Raw genomic sequence first — 20,554 nt, forward strand, 5'->3', positions numbered from 1 at the left:
TCCAAAGTTCATACTAGTCTAAGGTGAACCTTTATATTTTTGCTCGTGCCAATTACAAAGAAGCAAAATTTGACTGGAATTGAAGTAAAAAATTATTGCTAGGATGTTTTTTCACCGGTTGAATTGACTAATATGAAGTACATGATTCACAGATTTCTTGCAACTAGGAGATGCGTAATGGAAAACCGTCTCCATCAAAAGCTTAATTGAGCAACTTTTTTTACCGGTAAAAGTTTGCGTACAACTTGGGTCTTTTTCTTCAAGGATATTGGCTCAACAGACTTTTGGCCCCATTATATATCATACCGTTAATAGTAGATTTTAGCGTGAAAAAAAGAACTGTTGTATGGTATCCTACAGGTAGAAAAGTTTTTGTGAAATGGGTCTAGGTCCCAAAATGACAAAAATAAGGACTAAATATGATTAAAAAAAACGTTACAAGTGAAAGAAATATAGTTGAGGGAGGAGAAAAGATAAGCTTACTCAAACTCATGAAATATATGCACAAAACCTGCAAGTGACAAGAAATAGCATTTGAATACATAAGATCCTTGTGCACTTGTGTTGGTAAAAAGGCCAAGAATGTGGTTCTTATATAAGCTCCTCCTGTACAAAGTTATGGTGAATTTGCTCAAACAATAATTCTTTCCTTGATGATCGTTCTATTGTTTCAGTCAATCATGGTTCTTACTGGACTTTTACGCCTGTATCATTGTATTCTTCGAGGATACGGTCATGGTACACGTTCTAACACCCGCTGCAGTGCCCTTTTAATACCCTCTTGATCTAGTGATGTTGTGAGCAGTATCTCCTGCACCTGAAGATAAGGTAAAGTTTAGAGAGAGAGGAGGTTCCTTGGGAGGTGGTGGAAGGGAGCCAGACGGATGAGAAAGTACCTGTCTCCCGGCTCGAGCAAGGAGCGTAAACTGATCTCCAATTGGTGGAACCTGTAGAATGGGGTGTTGAGCCAGTACCTTTAATAAACATAGAAAAGTGTATGGTGTGATGTGATCCGACTTACATTTGAAAGCCAAAGCTGCAGATCTTGTGATACTACTCGTTTCTCAAATCCTTGTCGATTGATTTTCACATCTTTAATGCTGGACAAAAGAAATGCAGAAAGTAAACAGCAAAGGAGAAAATTTTACTGTTAATCCTATTGCAGACCATGTGCAATCCAACATGTTTATAGAATTATAGTGTTTGGTGGCACTTTAATAGGACTCCCAAGGTATACTTCACAATCCATATGGTATATTGCTATATTTCTAGGAGATGTAGCCCTTATCAAGTTCCACATTACAGATGATTTGAATAAACTATGAAAATAGCCAAGGGAATCTCTTGAGACATCAATATCCATAATGGCACGATTTTGGACTCGAACCAGACCATAACGAGTTTTGAGGATTCAACCATAGACAGAAAGATCATGAAGTAATACAACTTTTACCTCTTTGGAAATCAAGATGTCAAAAAATAAAATAAAATAAAATAAAATCAAGAAGAAGGAAGAAGAAGAAGAAGAAGAAGAATAAGCAATACATCAGTATTCCAGAAGAATAAAAATGTTCTGCATACCCATCTTCCTGCAGTAGCTCTTGAAATATTATCTCCAGGCCAGGAAGAGGCTCAATTTCATAGCTATTTTCTGAGTAATCAGGACTTGATGATGCATCCTGTGTAAATTCGCAAATGAATGGCCAAACTATGCAAAAAGAATAATGTAGATAAACACAGATATGCACAACAAAAGTTACAGACCATCTCACATCTACCTGAGGCATTACTTTTTCCAGAGTTTCCAGCAGTGGATCTTCCTCAAGTTGCTTTATTGACAATGTAATTCTAGATTTGTCCCTGCATTATTTTGCAAAGTTAATATTAATTAAGACTTCAAATGTTTAACAATAACAATAATCTCATAGAATATGCATGAAGAAAAAATACCGAAATATGGTTAGTAATCAGATAGCCTAGAAAGGTCCGCAAAGATTCATACTTCTACAAGGAAACAAGATTTCCTTTAATACTCGTGCATTTGAAACATCATTTGGCTAAATTTGAAGGCAATGCACCTTAAAATGGTTAAGGAGTGAGGCTGCTTGAGGTAAAGCTTTACACAGTTCTCAATTGACCCAAGTGGTTGTACTTTACTTTTTCAGCTATAAGTCTAGAGACGATTATAAGTATTATTAAGTGCTAAGCAAATTTGATAAACAAAACCATTCTTCTTGTCAGCATTGGACAAAACTGAAAGAAACATATGATGCAGAATGTGGCATATTTACCTATCTATATTGATAATTTTAACCCTCACATCATCACCCTCAGACAGAACATCTCTTACATCTTGAACTAAATCCCATGACACCTCTGAGACATGTACAAGACCTGTAAGGTGATAATGGCCTGCATAGTTCCAGAACAGATATAAGTACTAAAATAAGAGATATCTCAACTATTGAACATATGTGAAAGATCATTACCATCTGGAAAGCGTAAATGAAGAAAGGCACCATAATCCTCAACAGAACCAACCCTCGCTTGAAAAACATCCCCTACATTTATCTGGTGAGAAAACTTTGACCACAGAGCTTCTTTTTCCGAGAATATCAATTTCCTACTCACCTCATCTGCTTGGATTACCTAACAGGATTCGAGCTGTCATAAGTTTTTTGCAGTTTCTAAGTATGGTAAGATAAGCAATGTGGAAACCATGTAGAACTGACACCTTAACTAGGGAAGAGATGTCAAACTCTTTGAATCAGTGATTCTAGTTAACTAAAAAATGTCCAATTTTCAGATGACCAGGAAGGAAAACAAGATGCTTGGCGATAGTGGCAAGAAAATGGAATTACAGGTAAAGAAATCCTTCAAAAATGAATACTCAGAAAAGAAAGAAAAAGTAAGACAGCACTTTGAGGAAAGTGTCCCTTTAATCCTTTTGCCTAAATAGCCATGATGATAAACTAATTTGTTCTTATCTTAGCTACAATTTCTTTCTGTGTCATTGCTTGAAATAGATTACTGAAATTTGTCAGAGTAATGATGGCAATATTTACATTATTGGCAATATTCAGGATACAAGTAAAGAGTTTTGCCTCACCAACAACTGCAAAGAATGGAATGCAATCCCAGTAGCTTCACTGGTTAGAATTGAGGTTTATAGAAACAGAAAACAGATGGCATGTGATTAAAGAGATTTATCTTCTAAAACGACCCTGAATTGAGTCCTATATAGTCAAGTTATTTAGGAGAAAGGAATTCTACTTAGCCTTTGTGTTGTTAGTCATAATTCCAGGTGTTGCCAAAAGTGCCACTATTTTGATCAGAAAGCACAGAAATTAAAGAAAGAAGGTATCTCTGTCAAGCTGAGAGATGAATTCAAAAAGGACACAGGACTATTGGCAAATCCTGGAACAAGGAAAATCAGGATTCTGAATTGAAATTTCAACAACAGAAAAGCTATCTCGATTTCATTGGAATGAAAGACAAACTTCTGCGACCAAAGAGAAGGACTTAGCTAGGAGGAAACAGAATGCAATTGGAAATTCGCATTTTATAACATAGTCCAAAATAGCCACCCATATATTTTGTCCTAAAGTTCCAGAATATCAACACATTGTCATGATCAAAACTATTGCATTGAATCCATCACAACCGAAGAATTATTCAAAAACTTTCAAAAGGTTAATTATTGAGACTCTTTTTATCTTTGGGTAATATAACTACTAAGACTCTATCCCAACTCACCATCATTTATAGACATGCTATAAAATGCATTTCAAGTTATTGAGTTTTAACTGTTTTAAGTGAAAATTTTCTATCAAGCACAAAAAAGCATCAAGAATTTGCCAATATAGTCACCTGACAATAGAATAAAGATGTAAACTCACGCATTTCTAAACTAACTTTTGAATTTACTCAGCAAACTAGATATATTTGAGCAATTGAAGAGCCCTATAAAGAAAGCTGCGTATTTATCGCAGGATAAGAGTTACTTGTCATTAATTATAGAAGTTTATAGGGTTGTTTCCAGTTTCCACTATTATTCTCATTTTCATTCATAAGCGAAAAAAATTATTCTTTTTTATTTGCCTTCCATATTTGTGAACCCTGAACAAACTCCACATTCTTCCGAACTTATCTTTTCCGCTTTGTGCAACCGTGACAGTCCCCTTCTCCATTTCTCTCCCTCTTTTCCTCCACTCTCTCTGTGTAGTCTCCACCACTATCACCACCTTGTGCTTCCATCACCACTGGCAGTGGCAGTGCCATTTCTTAAACTTACTTTGGCTGAAAGTTTTGTTGTCTCTATTAACCCCTTCAGATCATGTTCCATGTGCTCCATTACCATAAATATGCTGTCAAGATTGCTATCAACAACTATTTTGGCTTCACCATTTTATGGTTGATGAAAAAAAAGGAAGAACATTAATTTTCCTCAAAAAACTCATAGGAAATCCTTCATTTTGTCTGCAGATCCTAACTATAGGTGGCAAACAAACCCATTTAAATAAATTTACCAATACCTATCCATGAATAAATGGCTATGGGTATCTTAAGTTTTTGCATGTGTATAAATGGGTAAACCAATAATATCCATTTAATAAATAGATATTATTGGGTAACCCATCAAACCCAATTAACCCATTTAGAATTGTCTTCTCCCAAACCTCCTCTCTTCCCCACCCATTTTTTTTTTCAGATTCTTCATTTTGTCATAATGTTAACTACTTTTGTTGCATTATTATTATTATTTGTTGGTTTTATCTTATCATTTTATTTTCTCTTAGCTTATTAACTTGCTCATTTTTCAGCATTACCAATTTATGACAAGTTTTAGCCTCTTTTCCTATCTTTCCAAAATGAAAATTTAAATTTACACACAAAAAAAAATGTTAGAGATTCAAAAAAAAAATTTTTTTTTGTCAACACAGGGGGTATCCCAACTTACATTGGACTAACCCCCCTGCGGGAGTGCACCCCGCCCCCAAGGATACACAACCGGTAGAAGGGGGCTCGAACACATGATCATCAGGTTCGTAACTACAAGCATGCGACCAAAATTTTTGGATTAAGTTTTTATGTTAACTTTTATAGCATTTAGTTCAAAATTTTATATTCTTATTGTTAAATTATTAAATAGTATGTAATTTTGCGACATAGAGTACGAAGGGGAAAAAAATTGGTAATTAGTCTTATTGAGCATTATAAGTAAATATTTAAAACTAATGATGGGTGCAAAGGGTGGTATAAATTACTAACTTAATTTGCAAAAATGAATTTAAATGAGTTTACAAAAGTGAAAATAAATGGGTAATTGGGTTACCCAATTCATTTTTTGACTTACCCATTTATACCCATTTAATTAGATGAGTATAAATGGGTTGACACCTTTATACCCATTACCCATTTTAACCAACCCAAACCCGCTCAAGTCACCCATTTTGACACCTCTAATCCTAACCTTCTTCAAGCAACTATTTCTTCTGTTTATTATACCCAGCTCTGTAAACTACACCAAGAAGGTACCTACATTTTTATAGTTCAGCTTCTCAAAATCATCAACACTTCTACAACCCTAAAGCATGTCGACTGTCGTTGGTGGAGGAACTACATGCTCTGTGTCTTGTGGGAGTTGCATTCTTCATCAGATTCAGTGTCTGTGAGGCTACCATGGTTCTCCCAACTCCTCAGGATAACTATCCATACTACATGGAGTTTCATTCTACCAATTCATCAGGATAACTATCTTGTTCTACCATGGTTCTTGCATGACTACATGGAGGTGGATAACTAATTGGACCACCATAACTGCCATCGTCATCAACCTCTATGTACTCATTCTAGTTCAGTCATCGAGGATAACTATACTAGAAAATCAAATACAGTCACCAGAAGACCTGACCCTATTTGGTGAAGGAGATGATAAGATTTGTGAATTTTAAAGTCAATTCCCTGGAAATGACTTCACAAATATGAAAAGGCAAACCCAAAAAAAAAATCAATATGATGAAGAAAAAAATAGCATTATAAGGGGAAATTCCCCAAGTTTATGGATTCTGCACAAATTTTTGACAGGTGGACATCACTTCGAAGAACTTCATACCTTCACAGGAATTACAGAACCTGTTAAAGCTCTTGCTACCTCTTGAATGCTCTTGTTAGGTTCTGCATATTGCAGGAAAAATGTGCATCAAACAGATGACTAACTACAGTACTAGATGGTAGTCTAAAGACTAAACTTGCATGTCTTGGAAAGGAGCTGTCAGCCTGAGAATTTGGAAAGAGTAGCTTTGGATGTCAAATTGTTTCTTGTTCCAATTCAAGAGATCAGATTCCTCACAGAAGAATGACAGCAAGTTCAATTCACTAACAACTGATAAGGACAGATATAGAGAACAGGATATAAGATTAAACAACGTGGAAAGATGTCTGATTAGATCAAGCTCCACACTCCTTGGGCACCTGAAGTTAAACAGAGCTTTTCACCAAAAATACCATAGATAGCAAAAATGTAGCAACTTATCTGGTGCAATTACAATTCATATTGTTATTCAAGCATATTCAAGTGCAGCTATCAAAGTGGAAACCCAAAAAAATATAATCTTAACTATAATGAGCAGTGCTACTGTAATATTCCATGCACTGACCCAAGAAATGTTAGTGTAGTAAGAAAAAAACTAGACGCTACAGCATACTGCTCAATATAGACCACATTGCAGTACCCCAGGTTCTTCCATATCTTCCAGGCTCTCGCCAGATACAATTAAACTCATTTTGAACTATGTCAACAAGACTATGAACCAAGACTTCAGAACGACGTCTCATCAAGATAAAGATTTAAAAAAATTAACAATTATTCGCAAACTTAATATTTTTGAATTAGTTATTACTATTAGCTGCTGCTCTAAAGCCGGAATATGCCCTGTGCAGGAACTCCAAAGTCATAAACTGAACTATTTTGTCATAAATGTGTTTTGGTGATTTAGATATTTAGAACTAGTATGTAATTTTCATTTAGTCATCATTTGTTTTGATTCTGAACATCCATGATTCTCTTTAGATGAAAAAGCTGATATTTTTCATCTATGCAGTGTATCATCACAAACAGAGGTAGGCATTGATTTGGATATTATAGAAGCTAATGATGCTGAACTGCAGGAATTTAACTTATCTCAACTCTGTAGAAAATAATATACCAACAAATACTTGAACGAGTGGTACTACAATCTACATATTTATGTATGGTGCAAGATTATGCTCTACTCTTCTATCCCTTCTCCCTCTAAAAAGAGATATTTTGCATGTCAAAGTCAGTTTTTCCTTAAGAAGTACACAGAACAAAAAGAAAATGTAATTTGGCATTATGATATAGAAGAGGTAATTAGGCAAATAAATACCTTTACATGAGTGTGAGGGTCCCAACTGAGGGAAAGGGAGAAAACCAACAAGAGAGTAAAATCGAATCAGCAATCCTCCACCGTTGAAGCCCTCAACTCTGCCTTCAAAGATGAGTCCCCGTTCATTGTAAGTACGCGCTGCCTTCCAATCAGCAGACCTCTACTTCTTTGTGGAAGAGAATAGATCAAAGAAATAATCATAAGCATTTAATGTACAACCAAACAAAACAACTTGATAAGCATAAGTTAGTTGATTGATTCATCTCTTCTGCTATCATGGCAGAAATGATAGGATCTGTAGGTCAATTTACAGTTGCAAGGAATCATATGAATATTCTTCCCAATTACACCTAGTAATTGAAAAAAAAAATGTAAAGCCTGCATATTTTTTTGCCAAAAGCTATCAGGCACTACCATAAACAAAGCACAAGCTTCTTTAAACATGAGACAATTGTTCAGGATCTTCTCCAACTTTACAGATTAAGTTACCTAAAAACTTAATGCAGATAAAGCACAACAAAAACAGCACCACATTTTGATTGCAGAGTCCAGAAAACAGCATAAATATTTGGCAGTCTAGAAGTTAGCTCCTAATTCAGATTCCTTAATGAAATTAAACTCCATAATTCAGTGCAACTACAAAAAAAGTTTTTTTTGTCTTGGACCGATCCAACAATCAATCAGCAAAGGTTGCTACAGGAACCATATAATCCACCACAACATTGACATTTTACATGGCTAACAAAGTCAGAAATCCGACCTCCACCTAAATATCTTTGAAAGAGAATTAAAGATAAATCTCCATTAAAAGTATAGGAAAGAAAACCAAACTTTCCACTAAATATGGATAATACAGTCATAACAACATCATCCCTGCTATCCAACTGACGTCATTAACTTGCATATATATACTAAAGTCACCCTTTTCGGACACCAGAATAATTGAGCTCTAACAAAAATTTCAAATCCTAATCTATCATCTTGTCTTATAATCTCAATATCCAAAACCTTGAGATGAGCAATTCCCAAAAGAAAGTAACAAAGACTACAAAAGAACACACCCGATCTTGTCTAACATCTTCCGGGGACAAAGATTGCTCCTGATCAACTCCAACTGCTTTAGCAGCGCTATCACTAGAAACTGAGACTTTAGGTGCAAAAAATGCAGCCCTTTTTGCAGAACAACAGCCAGAGAAGAAAGGAAACCTCAAAACTGAAGGAGGGTTCGTCCTACTTCCATTGACTGATGTGATTGAAGAAGAAAAATGCTGCTGCTGATGATGATAATGATGATCATTCTGGGAAGTAATGTCACATGCAAAAAGGTGGGAATGAAAGGCAATGTTGGTTCTTGAAACTGAGCCTAGTGATGCAGTGAATATAGGCATTTTGAGTGGGATTTTGGAGAGGAGTTGATGAAGAGATTGGGGGGAAATGGGGGACGGAGGGCCACTCCTCCACGGTGATGAGAGGGTGGAGTTTTTCTGGTAGATGGAATTCGGAAGGTATCGGTCATGGGTTTGGTTTTCCAGTGACGTGTTAGATAATGGACGGCTGTTTTCTGAGCAGTTTACGTTATGCACTTGTCTTCCTCGTATCCACAAGTCTATTTTCTTTTACCAAAAAAGAAAATTAAAAATAAGAATTTTCTTTTCTTTTTGAAATACAAATTTTCTTTTTGAATTCTTGCCGTGCATATTTATATTTTTTTGTTAACAAAAGTTTACATAGTCTCAAAGGGAAAAATACACATTTCACCCAGAATATTTGTTTGGTCCGTCGATCAATTTCATTCTTAAAGTTTCACACGAAACACACTGCATCTTCAAAGGTGTTCAATTTTAATCGATGAAGGACAATCGATAGAATGAAAAACAATTTAGAAGGAAAATTAGCATGTCCTTCATTGGCTAAAATACGATGATTAATGGGAGCATACAAATTGAGGATTGAAGAGGATATGGTGGTGGTTGCAAAATTAGGGCTCGATGAAGTGTGGTGAAGATAGAGAATAAGTAAAGAAGGAAGAAATAAGGGATTTTTTTTTTCCATTTGCTTGCTCAAATATGATGGTTAATGGGGCATGCAATTCATGTGCTAATTTCCCGTCCAAATTACCTTTCATTCTATTAATTGTCTTTAATCGACCATAATTGAACAACTTTGATGATGTAATGTGTTTCGTGTGAAACTTTGTAGATGAAATTTGTCAACAAACCAAACATTGAGACAAAAAAATGCAATTTTCTGAGTCCCAAAACCCACCTAAATTAATTGCTAACGGCATTGATTCATGAGTTTCGTGATAAGACTTTCAAACCCTGCTCTTTACCTCCTCCTTGTAAATTTCTGGATCTTTTCTTGAAAAAAGAAAAAAGGTCTATATTTATGTTAGCTAGCATTAATTGGGAAGTCATCATGGGGTTGTGGTTATTTGTTGCTATTAAGAAAATGATGAGAAATTTGTGTTATTGAGTTTAAGCTTGTGGATTCTCACAGTCACGATAAGTTGGATACAGTTACCACCTTGTTGAGTCTCAAAATGTGAGGAGCCGTTTTGGGTCAAGCAGATCATTTAAAAACGGAAACGATCCTTTATTTTGAGTAACTCCAATTACATTTAAGTTCATCTGAATAAATCGTAAACCATTTGATCAATGATGTGAATTACTTTAACTATTGAGGTTTGGTTGTGGGAAGGTTTTTAGAGTTCTCACCCATTATAGATTTAAGATTTGAATTCTAAATCTGACAGTCGGAGATAAGAAGGATGGAGGGAGGAGTGAAAAAAAATTACATTACTTTGAATATAGTGCAAATTTAAAATATTATTTTGCAAATCTCATGAAGTTTAAACAAATGACGAACAAAGTGTAGTTTGAATCTTATCTTTTACCAAAATTTAAAATTTAACCACTTATGATCGTTAATCTTGAAGAATAGTTGCTGTTCGTGCCCCTATTTGTTTTATATAATCTTTTTTTTTTTTTTTCCAAAACTAGGATGGATCATCAATAAGGTAGTCTCACCCCTATCAATTCGTGGATTTCAAGTGATAACAATGATGCCTTTTGAATTTCTTTTCCCTTTAGCCAAAATGCCTAATTCACTACACAACCCCCCATCTTAGCTCAAGTTCAATCTCAGAGTTGAAACTTAAGACTTTTCACTATTCCAATGGCAGGAATTCAATTACATTTTGATATTAATCAAAATTCATGTTTTATTTTAGAAAAAAATTATACTCCTCCATCTTTGATTTTTTTTTTTGATAAAATATCATAATTTCATTAAAATCTGCAGTAATGGCAGAAATTACACATCTTTGGTTAAATGGAGGAAAGCTTGTAGAATGTGTCTCAATTCCCAAATTTCATTTAAGGAAAAAGACATCTATATGGCACCTAATAACATCACAAATTTTGGGTCATTCAAAGATCTCAATTTAGCTTCAGTATATATTAAACTACAATTACGTATGCTTTACCATTGTAATCGAGTTATTGGGTATTTTTATTAGTAATAATTAGACCATTTTACACCATTGTTATTTGTCATGCAATTTTAAGTCGCCTTAATATTGAACCAATACTTTCATAAATTAAAGCAACACAAATACCCAAAATACATAAGAAAAAGAACGTGTTGGGTGATTCGGGATGATTATAAATATCATATGCATAAGAGAAGGGATGGTTCGGAAAAAAAAGTATAGATAAAAGATTTTAAATTCGAAAATTTTCATTCACACTGTTAAAAAAAAAAATACCGTATGCATTTTTACATCTCTATTATAGGATTGTATTTTCGATATACTACAACTCATCGAAAATGTTGCACATTGTTGTCTAAAAGATTTCATTTGCCTTTGCTCGTGTCACATCTGGAACCAGCGGCCGGCGGTTGTTGTCAACTTAATATTTCTTTTTTCACATGAAATTAAAAATCGCTTGACTTAAGAAGAGAACGTGGTCCTTGTCGGGTTTACGCGTGTTCTTAGCGGCACGCTTCACATGATACCTATGCATGCAACGCTGTCAGGCCGTCACGACTCCAAATTTGTAGGCTATCGATTTTGCTGTGCGTTGACGCGATCGTAATCCCACGTCCTACCTTTATTGTTCTTAAAGGAAATTAAAACAAAATAAATTGAAAGAAAAGTAGAAAACCATCATTTTTTTCTTTTCGTTTCAATTTTTGTTTAGATACAATTTATGAACAAATTTGCACTTTTCCATCCGTGGACTTATTAGGTAGGGTTGGCAATGAATCGAATCAAGTTCGGAGTTTTAAAATTTGAGTTTGATAAAGTTTCGATTTCAAAATTTGTAAAATTCTTCTTGAAATTAGTGGTGGACGGATGGCTTGACTCGTGTAAAATATGGGAAACTTGAGTTCGCTCGAGAAGTAAATTGAAATCGAACCTGCACTCGCATTCAAGTGGTAAGGCATGTAATTTCTCATATATATATAACTCAACGAGCTTTCGAGCTGAATGCTTAAATGTTTGAATCCGATTCAATAACGAGTAGTTTGAGCTAAAGCTTCAATTTGATAAAACTCGACCTCAAGTCGAGTTTTTGCCAAATTGCTGGTGAGTAGCTTGGGAGCTCGCTTGATCATTTGCCACCCCTATTAATATTAGGAAAGTTTGGATTTTAACGATGTAATGCAAGAAACTCAACTAATGAGTTAATCAAGATACATTACCTAACTAATTGCCTTAATTCATTTTCTTCATAAGTGCAAATGAATGATCAGCATTTGTGAGGTAATTATAATGAGTTCATTATTCTTCATTTTTCTCTTCAAGTGCCTGTTTCTTCCCCTTGTAAACTTTTTCACAAAGAATTTATACTTGCATGCTAATTATGTTTTATGGTTTAATTTTTCCTAACAAGGGAAGGGGATAGAATTTAAAAAGCAAAAAGGAGGTAGTGCGATTATAATGCAAGACATCTAATTCCTAGAGTTTTAATTTTAATCACTAGACAAAACCTTATTTGGTTGTTTACTAGTTCTTATCTATAAACATTATTCTTAATCACTTTTGATCTCACAAATGCGTCTATGACAAAGTGTTAGAAGAAAAATTGCCAAAAAAAAAAACAACTAAAGAAATGGTAATGGTTCCTCTGAATGATTTTCATTGGAAATTTTTGCACAAAAAACATTCTGTAGTACATTTTTTTCTTTTTGTGATAAAAAAATTGGATCAATAGAATAACCCTAGCTTAAAGTCTAGAAGATAAATACCTTACATTTTACCTAAAAAAAATTACAAATGAAAAGAGAAGCTTAATGAAAAATCTTATTACACATTAGGAAAATAAAAAACAAAACCCAATTAGAATTCTTTTAATTTGCAATTTTTTCAATACGTAATACACCTAATTTACATGTAATTTGTCATTCAAATGAACAATTATATATCTACCATTTCCTTATATTTAGACACTTTCTTAATTTAACCTTTATTTTTTCCCTATATAAGTCTAAACAAGTTTCTTTTCTATATAGTACGATTTTACTATTAAAAACGCCAACATCGTTTATGATGGAAGATACACCTCCCCATATTTGGGCCCCACCACTTACACTTTCTTCTTCTTCCTCCTCTTTGTCCCCCTCCATCTTTGTACTTTTGTCCCCTCCATCATTCATTCTAACACGAACTCAAAACTCAAGAAAAGAAAAGAAAAAGAGAACTTTTTAACCAAAATTCAACTGCAAAACTTGCTATGGATTCATCAGATGAAGAGGGATCAGAGGAGTATTTGTTCAAGATAGTGATAATAGGGGACTCAGCAGTGGGAAAATCCAACTTGTTGTCTAGATATGCAAGAAATGAGTTCAACCCGCATTCTAAAGCCACAATTGGGGTGGAGTTTCAGACTCAGAGCATTGAGATTGATGGCAAAGAAGTTAAAGCTCAGATTTGGGATACTGCTGGTCAAGAACGCTTCCGGGCTGTCACCTCTGCTTACTATCGTGGTGCTTTTGGCGCGCTTTTGGTTTATGATATTACTAGAAAGGATACTTTTGAAAGCGTGAGAAAGTGGCTTGATGAGCTCAATGGTATGTGTGCTTTTCCTGCTGATTTTAGAAATATTGGGATGTGGGATTCCAATGATGTCTTATGTTTTTACCCTTTTTTTTGAGAATTTGGATGTTTGGATTATATCAAAGTTTTTGTCTTTACCATGTGCGTTTCTTTCCAGGAATTGAGATGTTTGATTCTAGGAAAGGTTGATGTTTCTGGTTCCAATCTTTTTTAAAGGGGTGGGATGTGGGGTTGCTGGAAAGTTGAAGTTTTGATACGCATTTCTTTTCCAAGATATGGGATCATAGGAAAATTGTTTATCCTAGGAAAGTTGAAGTGGGATGTTTGATCCTAGGATGTGGATTCTAGGAAAGGGAATTTTGTGAGTATGTTTTTGTGGTGCTTAGTAGTGATAGAATTTTGACTGTGAAGTGAACTGGTATAGTTGGTTTTTTTACTTGTATTTAGTATCTTTTGCCTATCCTGGGAATATGATGAGCTATGCTACAACGAAGATGTTGATTTATATGCATTGCAAATGTGTGTATATATTAGGTATGGACGGGAATGATTACAGGAAAGTGGATGTAGACAAGGTAAAGTTATGGTTTTTGTAGCTGAAATTTGAACCGGGAGGGGGTTGCGTATTGGGTGAGGAGAGGAGGTAGTTTGAATTAAACAAGTAATGGAGGGCTTGCATTTAGATAGGACATTGTTAGGCTAAGTTCTGCTAGATTTTCTGTTCTTTCCTGTTTCAATCCTCAAACGTGGTTGAAAGTGTCTAGGTTATGATCAGAGAAAGAAAAGAAAGGAGGAAGGCAAGCAAAAGTTTTGATCTTCGCTCAATTTTGACAAATACTTTCCTAAAATTATGCGTGTGGTGTAGCAGGGCAGGCAAGTGAATGAACAATTCTTTTCTTAACCGCAAATGTTTGCATACTATTCAGTAGCTGGTAAATTGGTGTTGAATTCAATCATATTCTTTACCATTTAACTACAGGCAGAGGGAAGAAAATGAAACAGGACTACTCTGTAATGTTGTTCTGGAACTTATAAAAATGTGCATCATGTAAATACTTCGCGGAAAACTTTCTAACATCCAACATGAAAAATTTTGGGGTACACTTGAATGGTATTCATCATTGGAATATAAGCAATCAATTTCAAGGTAGAAAACGTACTTGATGATCAAAATTGGTTAAGAGCAGGAAAAAGCATGATAATGAAGGCCATAAACCTGTAAGCATTACTATATCTGATACAATTATGATATGGAATCTTGAGTCAGACCAAGGTAAAGGTCCTGGAGAGAGTCACAGTACAATGTGGCAGTTGATCTTTGCAGTTGTGTGATTATTCGTTAAGATTGTGGTCTTGCTTTAACCATTCTTTGGGAGGTAATGCACTTATTTTATCATGTTGAATCTGGAATTGAGACTGTAACTTAATATATATACATATATATAAGCTACAACCAGATCAATATAGGAGTGATACTTAGACAACTCAAATGTATTGAAGTAGTGGGGATGTTTTTCACTTGGAGGAACTTTGTATCTGAAAGTACAGCAGAGGGCCATGTAATTTGTATGCTGCAGGGATCTAGGATTTGAAAATGTTGCCAACCATGAAGACTGCAATGAAATTTATGGCTTGTTACCCACTATGTTGTATGATGATAACAAGGGCTGTCTAAGACATATAGGCAACTCTCTGCACTATAGTTTCATTTCTCAATGGCTGCATTAGAACTCATTATTGTGCTTATTGCCATTTGAAATGATGTATGCAATTTCACGTTAAGCATGTTTGACTTTGTTGCAGTCTGTTTAGGCTCACAAACTCGCTTATTTCTCATTTTTTTAATTTTAAACATTGTAGCACATATAACATTCTAGTGTTTTGTGTTTTTGAAACCATTGAATTATGTTTAATGTATAATGGTGCAGCGCATTCTGATTCGACTGTGGCAAAAATGCTGGTTGGAAACAAATGTGATTTGGAGAGTATGAGGCAGGTTTCTGTTGAAGATGGGAAGAGTCTAGCTGAGGCAGAAGGATTCTTTTTCATCGAAACATCAGCTTTGGATTCCACTAATGTTAAACAAGCTTTTGAGATTGTAATCCGCGAGATTTACAGCAATGTGAGCCGGAAAGTCTTGAATCCAGATATGTCCAAGACAGAATTGTCTGTCAACAGGGTAAGCCTTGTAGATGATGGTGCAAAGGGATGGGGAAATTATACATGTTGCTCGGGATAAAAAATCTAGAGGTGGGTGGTTGGTTTTCAGGCAATTTGCCTGAACTTGAATTGGCGTGGCGTTTTTCATGATTGATTTTACATAGTCCAGATAAGATAGCCTTAGCAAAATCAATTTTCTGATCAGATAATTTACACTCACATGATACAGAAGAGAATGTGAACTACAGATACGTAGTCCTTGAGTAACTCTTACTCCTTCCTATTGGAATTCATTAGTATTTGTGGAACTTTTGCCAAATTCAGTCGTATAATATCTTGCTAAATCCAGAAAATTAGGAAGTAGTTTATGATTAATCCTTCAGGGACATGAATACTTGAATGGAAAATTTCATATTCACTTGATTTGCAATGGGATTTTAATGCTTTTAAGCACATCTATGCATTCACTGCTGTTCCAAGATTTGGGACCTTATACAATGACAAGTAGCCTGGATTTATTGCACAAGCAGGGTCCATAATAACTAACCTTCACTGTTGATCTATGTTCCTTGGCCAAAATGTAGGGTGTCCATTAATGTCAAGAATTTGTCTATTTATAATTATCATTTTGGGGAAATAAATATATTGAGTGAGGCAAAAAATTATAGATATCGTATCGATTTTCTTTTTAATAATTTCAGAATTGATGTTAGCAGTTATATAAATCGTTACTAAAAAAGAAATTTATCTACTTCTCATTCCACATTATACAACAATGAGTCAAAAAGATTTTGGCAAATTATTATGCTCATAAAGATTTGAACACTTTAATTCGTAAGCAAACCAAGGCAAATTAGCTTTAAGTTGTTGGTTTTTTTTTTCAATGTTGTTCCTTCGAGTTGAAACTGAGCCAGAATTGACAAAATTTTATCAGTAAAATCATCTTCTTTGTTGTGAGTGAAATCAATTTTCAAGAAATTGGTATTAGAATTGCTGACCAATTCAACTAAACATTGTCATTATTAGCTTTTGCCGTGTGAAATATTTAAAATCAATTTCAATTATCTAATCCCCTAAACAAAAAGCAACCTCAATCTGCCTTTGTTTCACTTTGCTGATTGATGACAATCCAGCAATTTATTATTCCTATGACTAACAAAACGTAATTAGTACTATAATGATAACTTTTTAGGGGATTAATTCTTCTAGAACTGAGGGTAAAGAAAAGTAGTTGTGGGAATTGCAATGAACAGCAAGGCCATAATGGTGCAGAGCGTGCAGAAGTTATTTATGACAGTCCCTTTTACGTGTAGCCTTTCACATCTCAACCTATAAAGGTTTTTTTCAGGGTTTAACTTGCTTACATCCTAAACATGTGAGACATTGATTATTACTTATTCTGCTTGCAGGGCACATGATCATTGCTAATTACTACTAGTAGTTAATGTTAATTGGTGCTAATATGATACTTTTGTAGCAGAACTTGCAATAATAAGTAAACTTGGAAGAAATTTCTTCAACACTCAAATCAGCATTGAGTAGAGGAAATTAGCAGGCATTGAAGAAAAAGTGACACCAAAATACAGGAAAATTGCCTAGTTATACGTGTGGAAAGGACCATAATAGGTTTTTTTTTGCCTTAATCTTCACAAGCACACAGAAACAAAGGAAAATTTTGAAGATGTTCTGAGGTTTCATTAGCATAGTTAATACTAGTTAAAATTACTTTGTGATAATTAGTGTGGAGACTTCTGCATCTTCTTCAGAGATCCTTTTTCATGTCTTGCTTTCTCAATTCCAAACTTTCGTGTATAAAGCTGCCACATTTCTCATTGCACTTATTCCTCATGTATAAGGTTTCCAAATAACTCGCTGCAATTATACTATCAATTGTTTTGGACGCAATGAAATTTGATATAATCAGAAGCCAGCATCATTAAGCGGATGAGAATCGCAGGTTTTGGACTGTATACTGTGAATTACATCAATAAACACAATAAGGCTTCAATAAGCTGCAGACATGAAGAAGGCTAACCATGTATAAATAATTTAGTAATTACATAAAAATGATAAGTGACAAGATACACTCCTCAAATTACATGACAATAGGAAACCAATTCAACAGTAGAGGAATATAGTAAGCATTTGCAGCATTTTAAATACCAAGGCAAAATTAAGAAGTTAGTGGCTGCTGTCCTCCATTTGAATCTTTCTGGCCATCATATAGCTTAATGGATATGCCTGATTTGCCTGGTTTCCTCCTCAAGATCACTATCCAAGTGATCACCTCCAAGGAGATTGCAATTCCTCCCAATACAGCAAGAAAGAAGATGTAAGCCAATTTCCATTTCTTTGGTGGATCCAACATTTCAAGGCCTTTAAACACATTGATAATGCCAAGGACCAGCACTCCATATCCAACACCATGGTGATAGATGTTCCAGTAGAATCGGTACTTATGATCCCTTTTAGGTCTCAAGAAAAGGGCAAGAATCTACATGCCAAAGGTAGGATATTCAAGCATGTATAAACAAAGTATTGTCAGCAACATGAAGAAAATTGATGAGGAAAAGTTGAATGAAGTGAAATTGGAAAATAAAATGCACAATTCAGATTATGAATTTAAACTGAGACAGGAAAAGGAACAGAAGAACAATATGATATCAACAGGTTACCTCATTTCCAGGATCAAGTCAATGTCCAATATTTCAGAAGGGGCAGCAAGTAGGCAAATTGATGACATTTTCATGTCCATTTTTCAACTTAAATTTTGTGATTTCTGATTTTTATGTTTTTATTCAATTTTAGTTCTTTAGAGTCGTTGCATTTCAGAAACTAGAAATGTTGTCCGTAGAATTTAGTCAAGAAAGGTACCTGAAGTGTTGCAAGACAAAAGAGGGTGATCCCAAAATCACGATGAATTGTGTATTCAACTCCCTTGGATTGGCTTCCTAGCTTTAATCCAGTTGCCCAACCAGCAACTCCAACAATGTAAGATGACATTTGGCATGAAATGTGAACGTAAAACCAGGCCGGATCAGCAAACGTCCTCAGATATCGAGCCATCATGATCCCAATTGGAAACAGCATCCCCCAACTCACTGTATTGAGGGCTCCATGGATCTAAGTCATACATAATAACAAAATTTAATGACTTAGGATATACATTTTGCAGTAATAAAGACGAGCAAAGCTCTGTAGCTGATCTATTCATAGCTTTTGCTGCATGCTATTCATGGATAAAAGGAACTGAGGTTAAGTGCATAACAAGAAAATTCTACCGAGAAAAGGATAAAATTTATGTGAGGAGGTTTGTACTTGTTAACATGAAATATGATCTTAGCACAAAAGTGGAGGTTGGTAAACTCACTTGTTTACTCCTTAAGCCAGAATTTTCTTGGCTTGTACTGGTTAAGCTTTGGCCCTTCCTCAAATCAAGCTTATCCTTGGAACTTAAATTCTCTGGCTGAAAAGCATGAATTGCAGGAAATGTTCCATTCATAACAGAAGCTCCCACTTGCCAGACCTGATTCAATGTTGTCATTCCATTTGGCAAATTTATGGTTGCGAAAATCATCATCAACCCTCTGTGGTATTCAGCCTCTAATCTGGAGACATCGTACATAATCTCAGCTTGCTCAACGGACTTATATGAGTTCAAACGGAATGTCTTGACTATCATGGAATCACCGCCAGGTTTCTTGAATGCAATTAGTGCCTGTGTGCCGATCATTCCAGTTCCATTAGGATTAATACCCCACGCAATCCATCCATCAGGTCTAGCAGGAAAGGCTGCAAATGCTAAACTAAGAACACTATTACTGGAATCATATGTCCAGTGAATATGAGAGTTCAGCTGTGGTAAGTCATTACAGTGCTGGAAAATCCTGTTTCTACCGAACTTCTGAGAAGTGCAGGTAGCAGAATATGAAGGTTGGATTTGGAACAGCAAAGATAAAGTGCATAGTGCCGGAATTAGTGTTTGAAACAATGCCATATTGTGGGGTTCAAATTAAGGAACTGAATCTGTTTTTCTTATATAAGATTGTGAGAATGCACTTTTTGGAACTTTGAGGAGGAAGTTTTTGAATAAAGCTGGGCGGTCTTGTGGAGTTTCTGGTGGATTTGCACATACCAACTACATCGGTAGATGCTGATATGGACAAAAGAAATGAACAACTTGAATTAAAACAAGAAGGCAGACCTTGGCATGAATGACACTGTTGCATGTGGACTAGCTTTTTCTTCACTGTAATGATATGGTGTAGGGTCATTTACATGCGAAACTGAATAGTCTTTTTCTTTTAATTTTTTTTTTGTCTTTGAGATGTCTAATGTTTTAACTTACACCTTTCAAGTCATCTTGATCATTTGGTAGGCAGGATGAGGGGGAATTTATGGCGAATAATTCTTCTTCAACATGGTTGTTTAAATATGTCCATCAAATGAATTTCTTAAAAATTAGGACAAACTGTTTAAGGTTTGAAAAAAATTAGATTGAAAACGTTGTGCATGACATAACATAACATAATTTGCTCCAAAAAAAAGGGTAGCAGGCTCTTGTCAACATATATGTGGGAAGAGAACCATCATCTGAAAGTTGCACAGCTGTTATACTTTTTTTCTTTAGAATTTTTCGCAATTTGTTGCTTATTGAATCAACTTGAATGTAGATTAGTGGGGTATTATTTATTCTTCCAAGAAATGTGGACTTGCAAATGTAGAGGCTCAGATTCCACAAGGATAAGAACTATGTATGGGGAAGAAAGTGCCTTGCTATGCTTTACTGTATCAAAACAGAACCTCTCGATCATTGCCCTTGATATGAAAACAAGGAGCAACTAAGAGGAAATTTAAGTGTTCTGCACTATTCATCAATCCCAAAATCCTGGTTCCAATTGTTGGACCACAATGGATTGGA

General features: G+C 35.0%; 3 protein-coding genes across 3 annotated transcripts; 1 reads left to right on the forward strand and 2 right to left on the reverse strand.

The window, feature by feature from the left end:
- Positions 1-456: 456 nt before the first annotated feature.
- LOC113764644 (30S ribosomal protein S1) lies at positions 457-8,909 on the reverse strand. Its single transcript, XM_027308613.1, has 10 exons — positions 8,471-8,909; positions 7,410-7,569; positions 6,116-6,177; positions 2,490-2,649; positions 2,292-2,412; positions 1,779-1,860; positions 1,582-1,679; positions 1,022-1,100; positions 897-947; positions 457-817 (listed from the first exon to the last, which is right to left on the reverse strand). Exons 1-10 carry the CDS (start codon positions 8,795-8,797, stop codon positions 734-736), a joined length of 1,224 nt encoding a protein of 407 aa, XP_027164414.1. The 5' UTR covers positions 8,798-8,909; the 3' UTR covers positions 457-733.
- A 4,097-nt stretch (positions 8,910-13,006) lies between these two features.
- On the forward strand, positions 13,007-16,008 carry LOC113764953 (ras-related protein RABA5c-like). The gene is made up of 2 exons (XM_027309000.1): positions 13,007-13,487; positions 15,402-16,008. Exons 1-2 carry the CDS (start codon positions 13,151-13,153, stop codon positions 15,710-15,712), a joined length of 648 nt encoding a protein of 215 aa, XP_027164801.1. The 5' UTR covers positions 13,007-13,150; the 3' UTR covers positions 15,713-16,008.
- Positions 16,009-17,569: 1,561 nt separating this feature from the next.
- LOC113764951 (cytochrome b561 and DOMON domain-containing protein At3g25290-like) lies at positions 17,570-19,746 on the reverse strand. Its single transcript, XM_027308999.1, has 3 exons — positions 19,004-19,746; positions 18,508-18,756; positions 17,570-18,127 (listed from the first exon to the last, which is right to left on the reverse strand). The coding sequence occupies exons 1-3, from the start codon at positions 19,628-19,630 to the stop codon at positions 17,807-17,809; spliced, it is 1,197 nt and encodes a 398-aa protein (XP_027164800.1). The 5' UTR covers positions 19,631-19,746; the 3' UTR covers positions 17,570-17,806.
- Between the last annotated feature and the right edge of the window lie 808 nt (positions 19,747-20,554).

The sequence above is a fragment of the Coffea eugenioides genome, chromosome 3, assembly GCF_003713205.1.
Source record: "Coffea eugenioides isolate CCC68of chromosome 3, Ceug_1.0, whole genome shotgun sequence".
Classification (NCBI taxonomy): Eukaryota; Viridiplantae; Streptophyta; class Magnoliopsida; order Gentianales; family Rubiaceae; genus Coffea; species Coffea eugenioides.

Excerpts from the sequence above, each read along its gene's own strand:
- LOC113764953 (XM_027309000.1), top strand. The coding sequence starts at position 13,151 with ATGGATTCATCAGATGAAGAGGGATCAGAGGAGTATTTGTTCAAGATA. Across the intron at positions 13,488-15,401 it reads GTGGCTTGATGAGCTCAATG|CGCATTCTGATTCGACTGTG; the intron begins GTATGTGTGCTT and ends ATAATGGTGCAG.
- LOC113764951 (XM_027308999.1), bottom strand. The coding sequence starts at position 19,630 with ATGGCATTGTTTCAAACACTAATTCCGGCACTATGCACTTTATCTTTG. Across the intron at positions 18,757-19,003 it reads CTGGCTTAAGGAGTAAACAA|ATCCATGGAGCCCTCAATAC; the intron begins GTGAGTTTACCA and ends TGTATGACTTAG. Across the intron at positions 18,128-18,507 it reads TTTGTCTTGCAACACTTCAG|ATTCTTGCCCTTTTCTTGAG; the intron begins GTACCTTTCTTG and ends TTTGGCATGTAG.
- LOC113764644 (XM_027308613.1), bottom strand. The coding sequence starts at position 8,797 with ATGCCTATATTCACTGCATCACTAGGCTCAGTTTCAAGAACCAACATT. Across the intron at positions 1,680-1,778 it reads TGGAAAAAGTAATGCCTCAG|GATGCATCATCAAGTCCTGA; the intron begins GTAGATGTGAGA and ends GAATTTACACAG. Across the intron at positions 1,101-1,581 it reads GAGCTACTGCAGGAAGATGG|CATTAAAGATGTGAAAATCA; the intron begins GTATGCAGAACA and ends TCTTTTGTCCAG.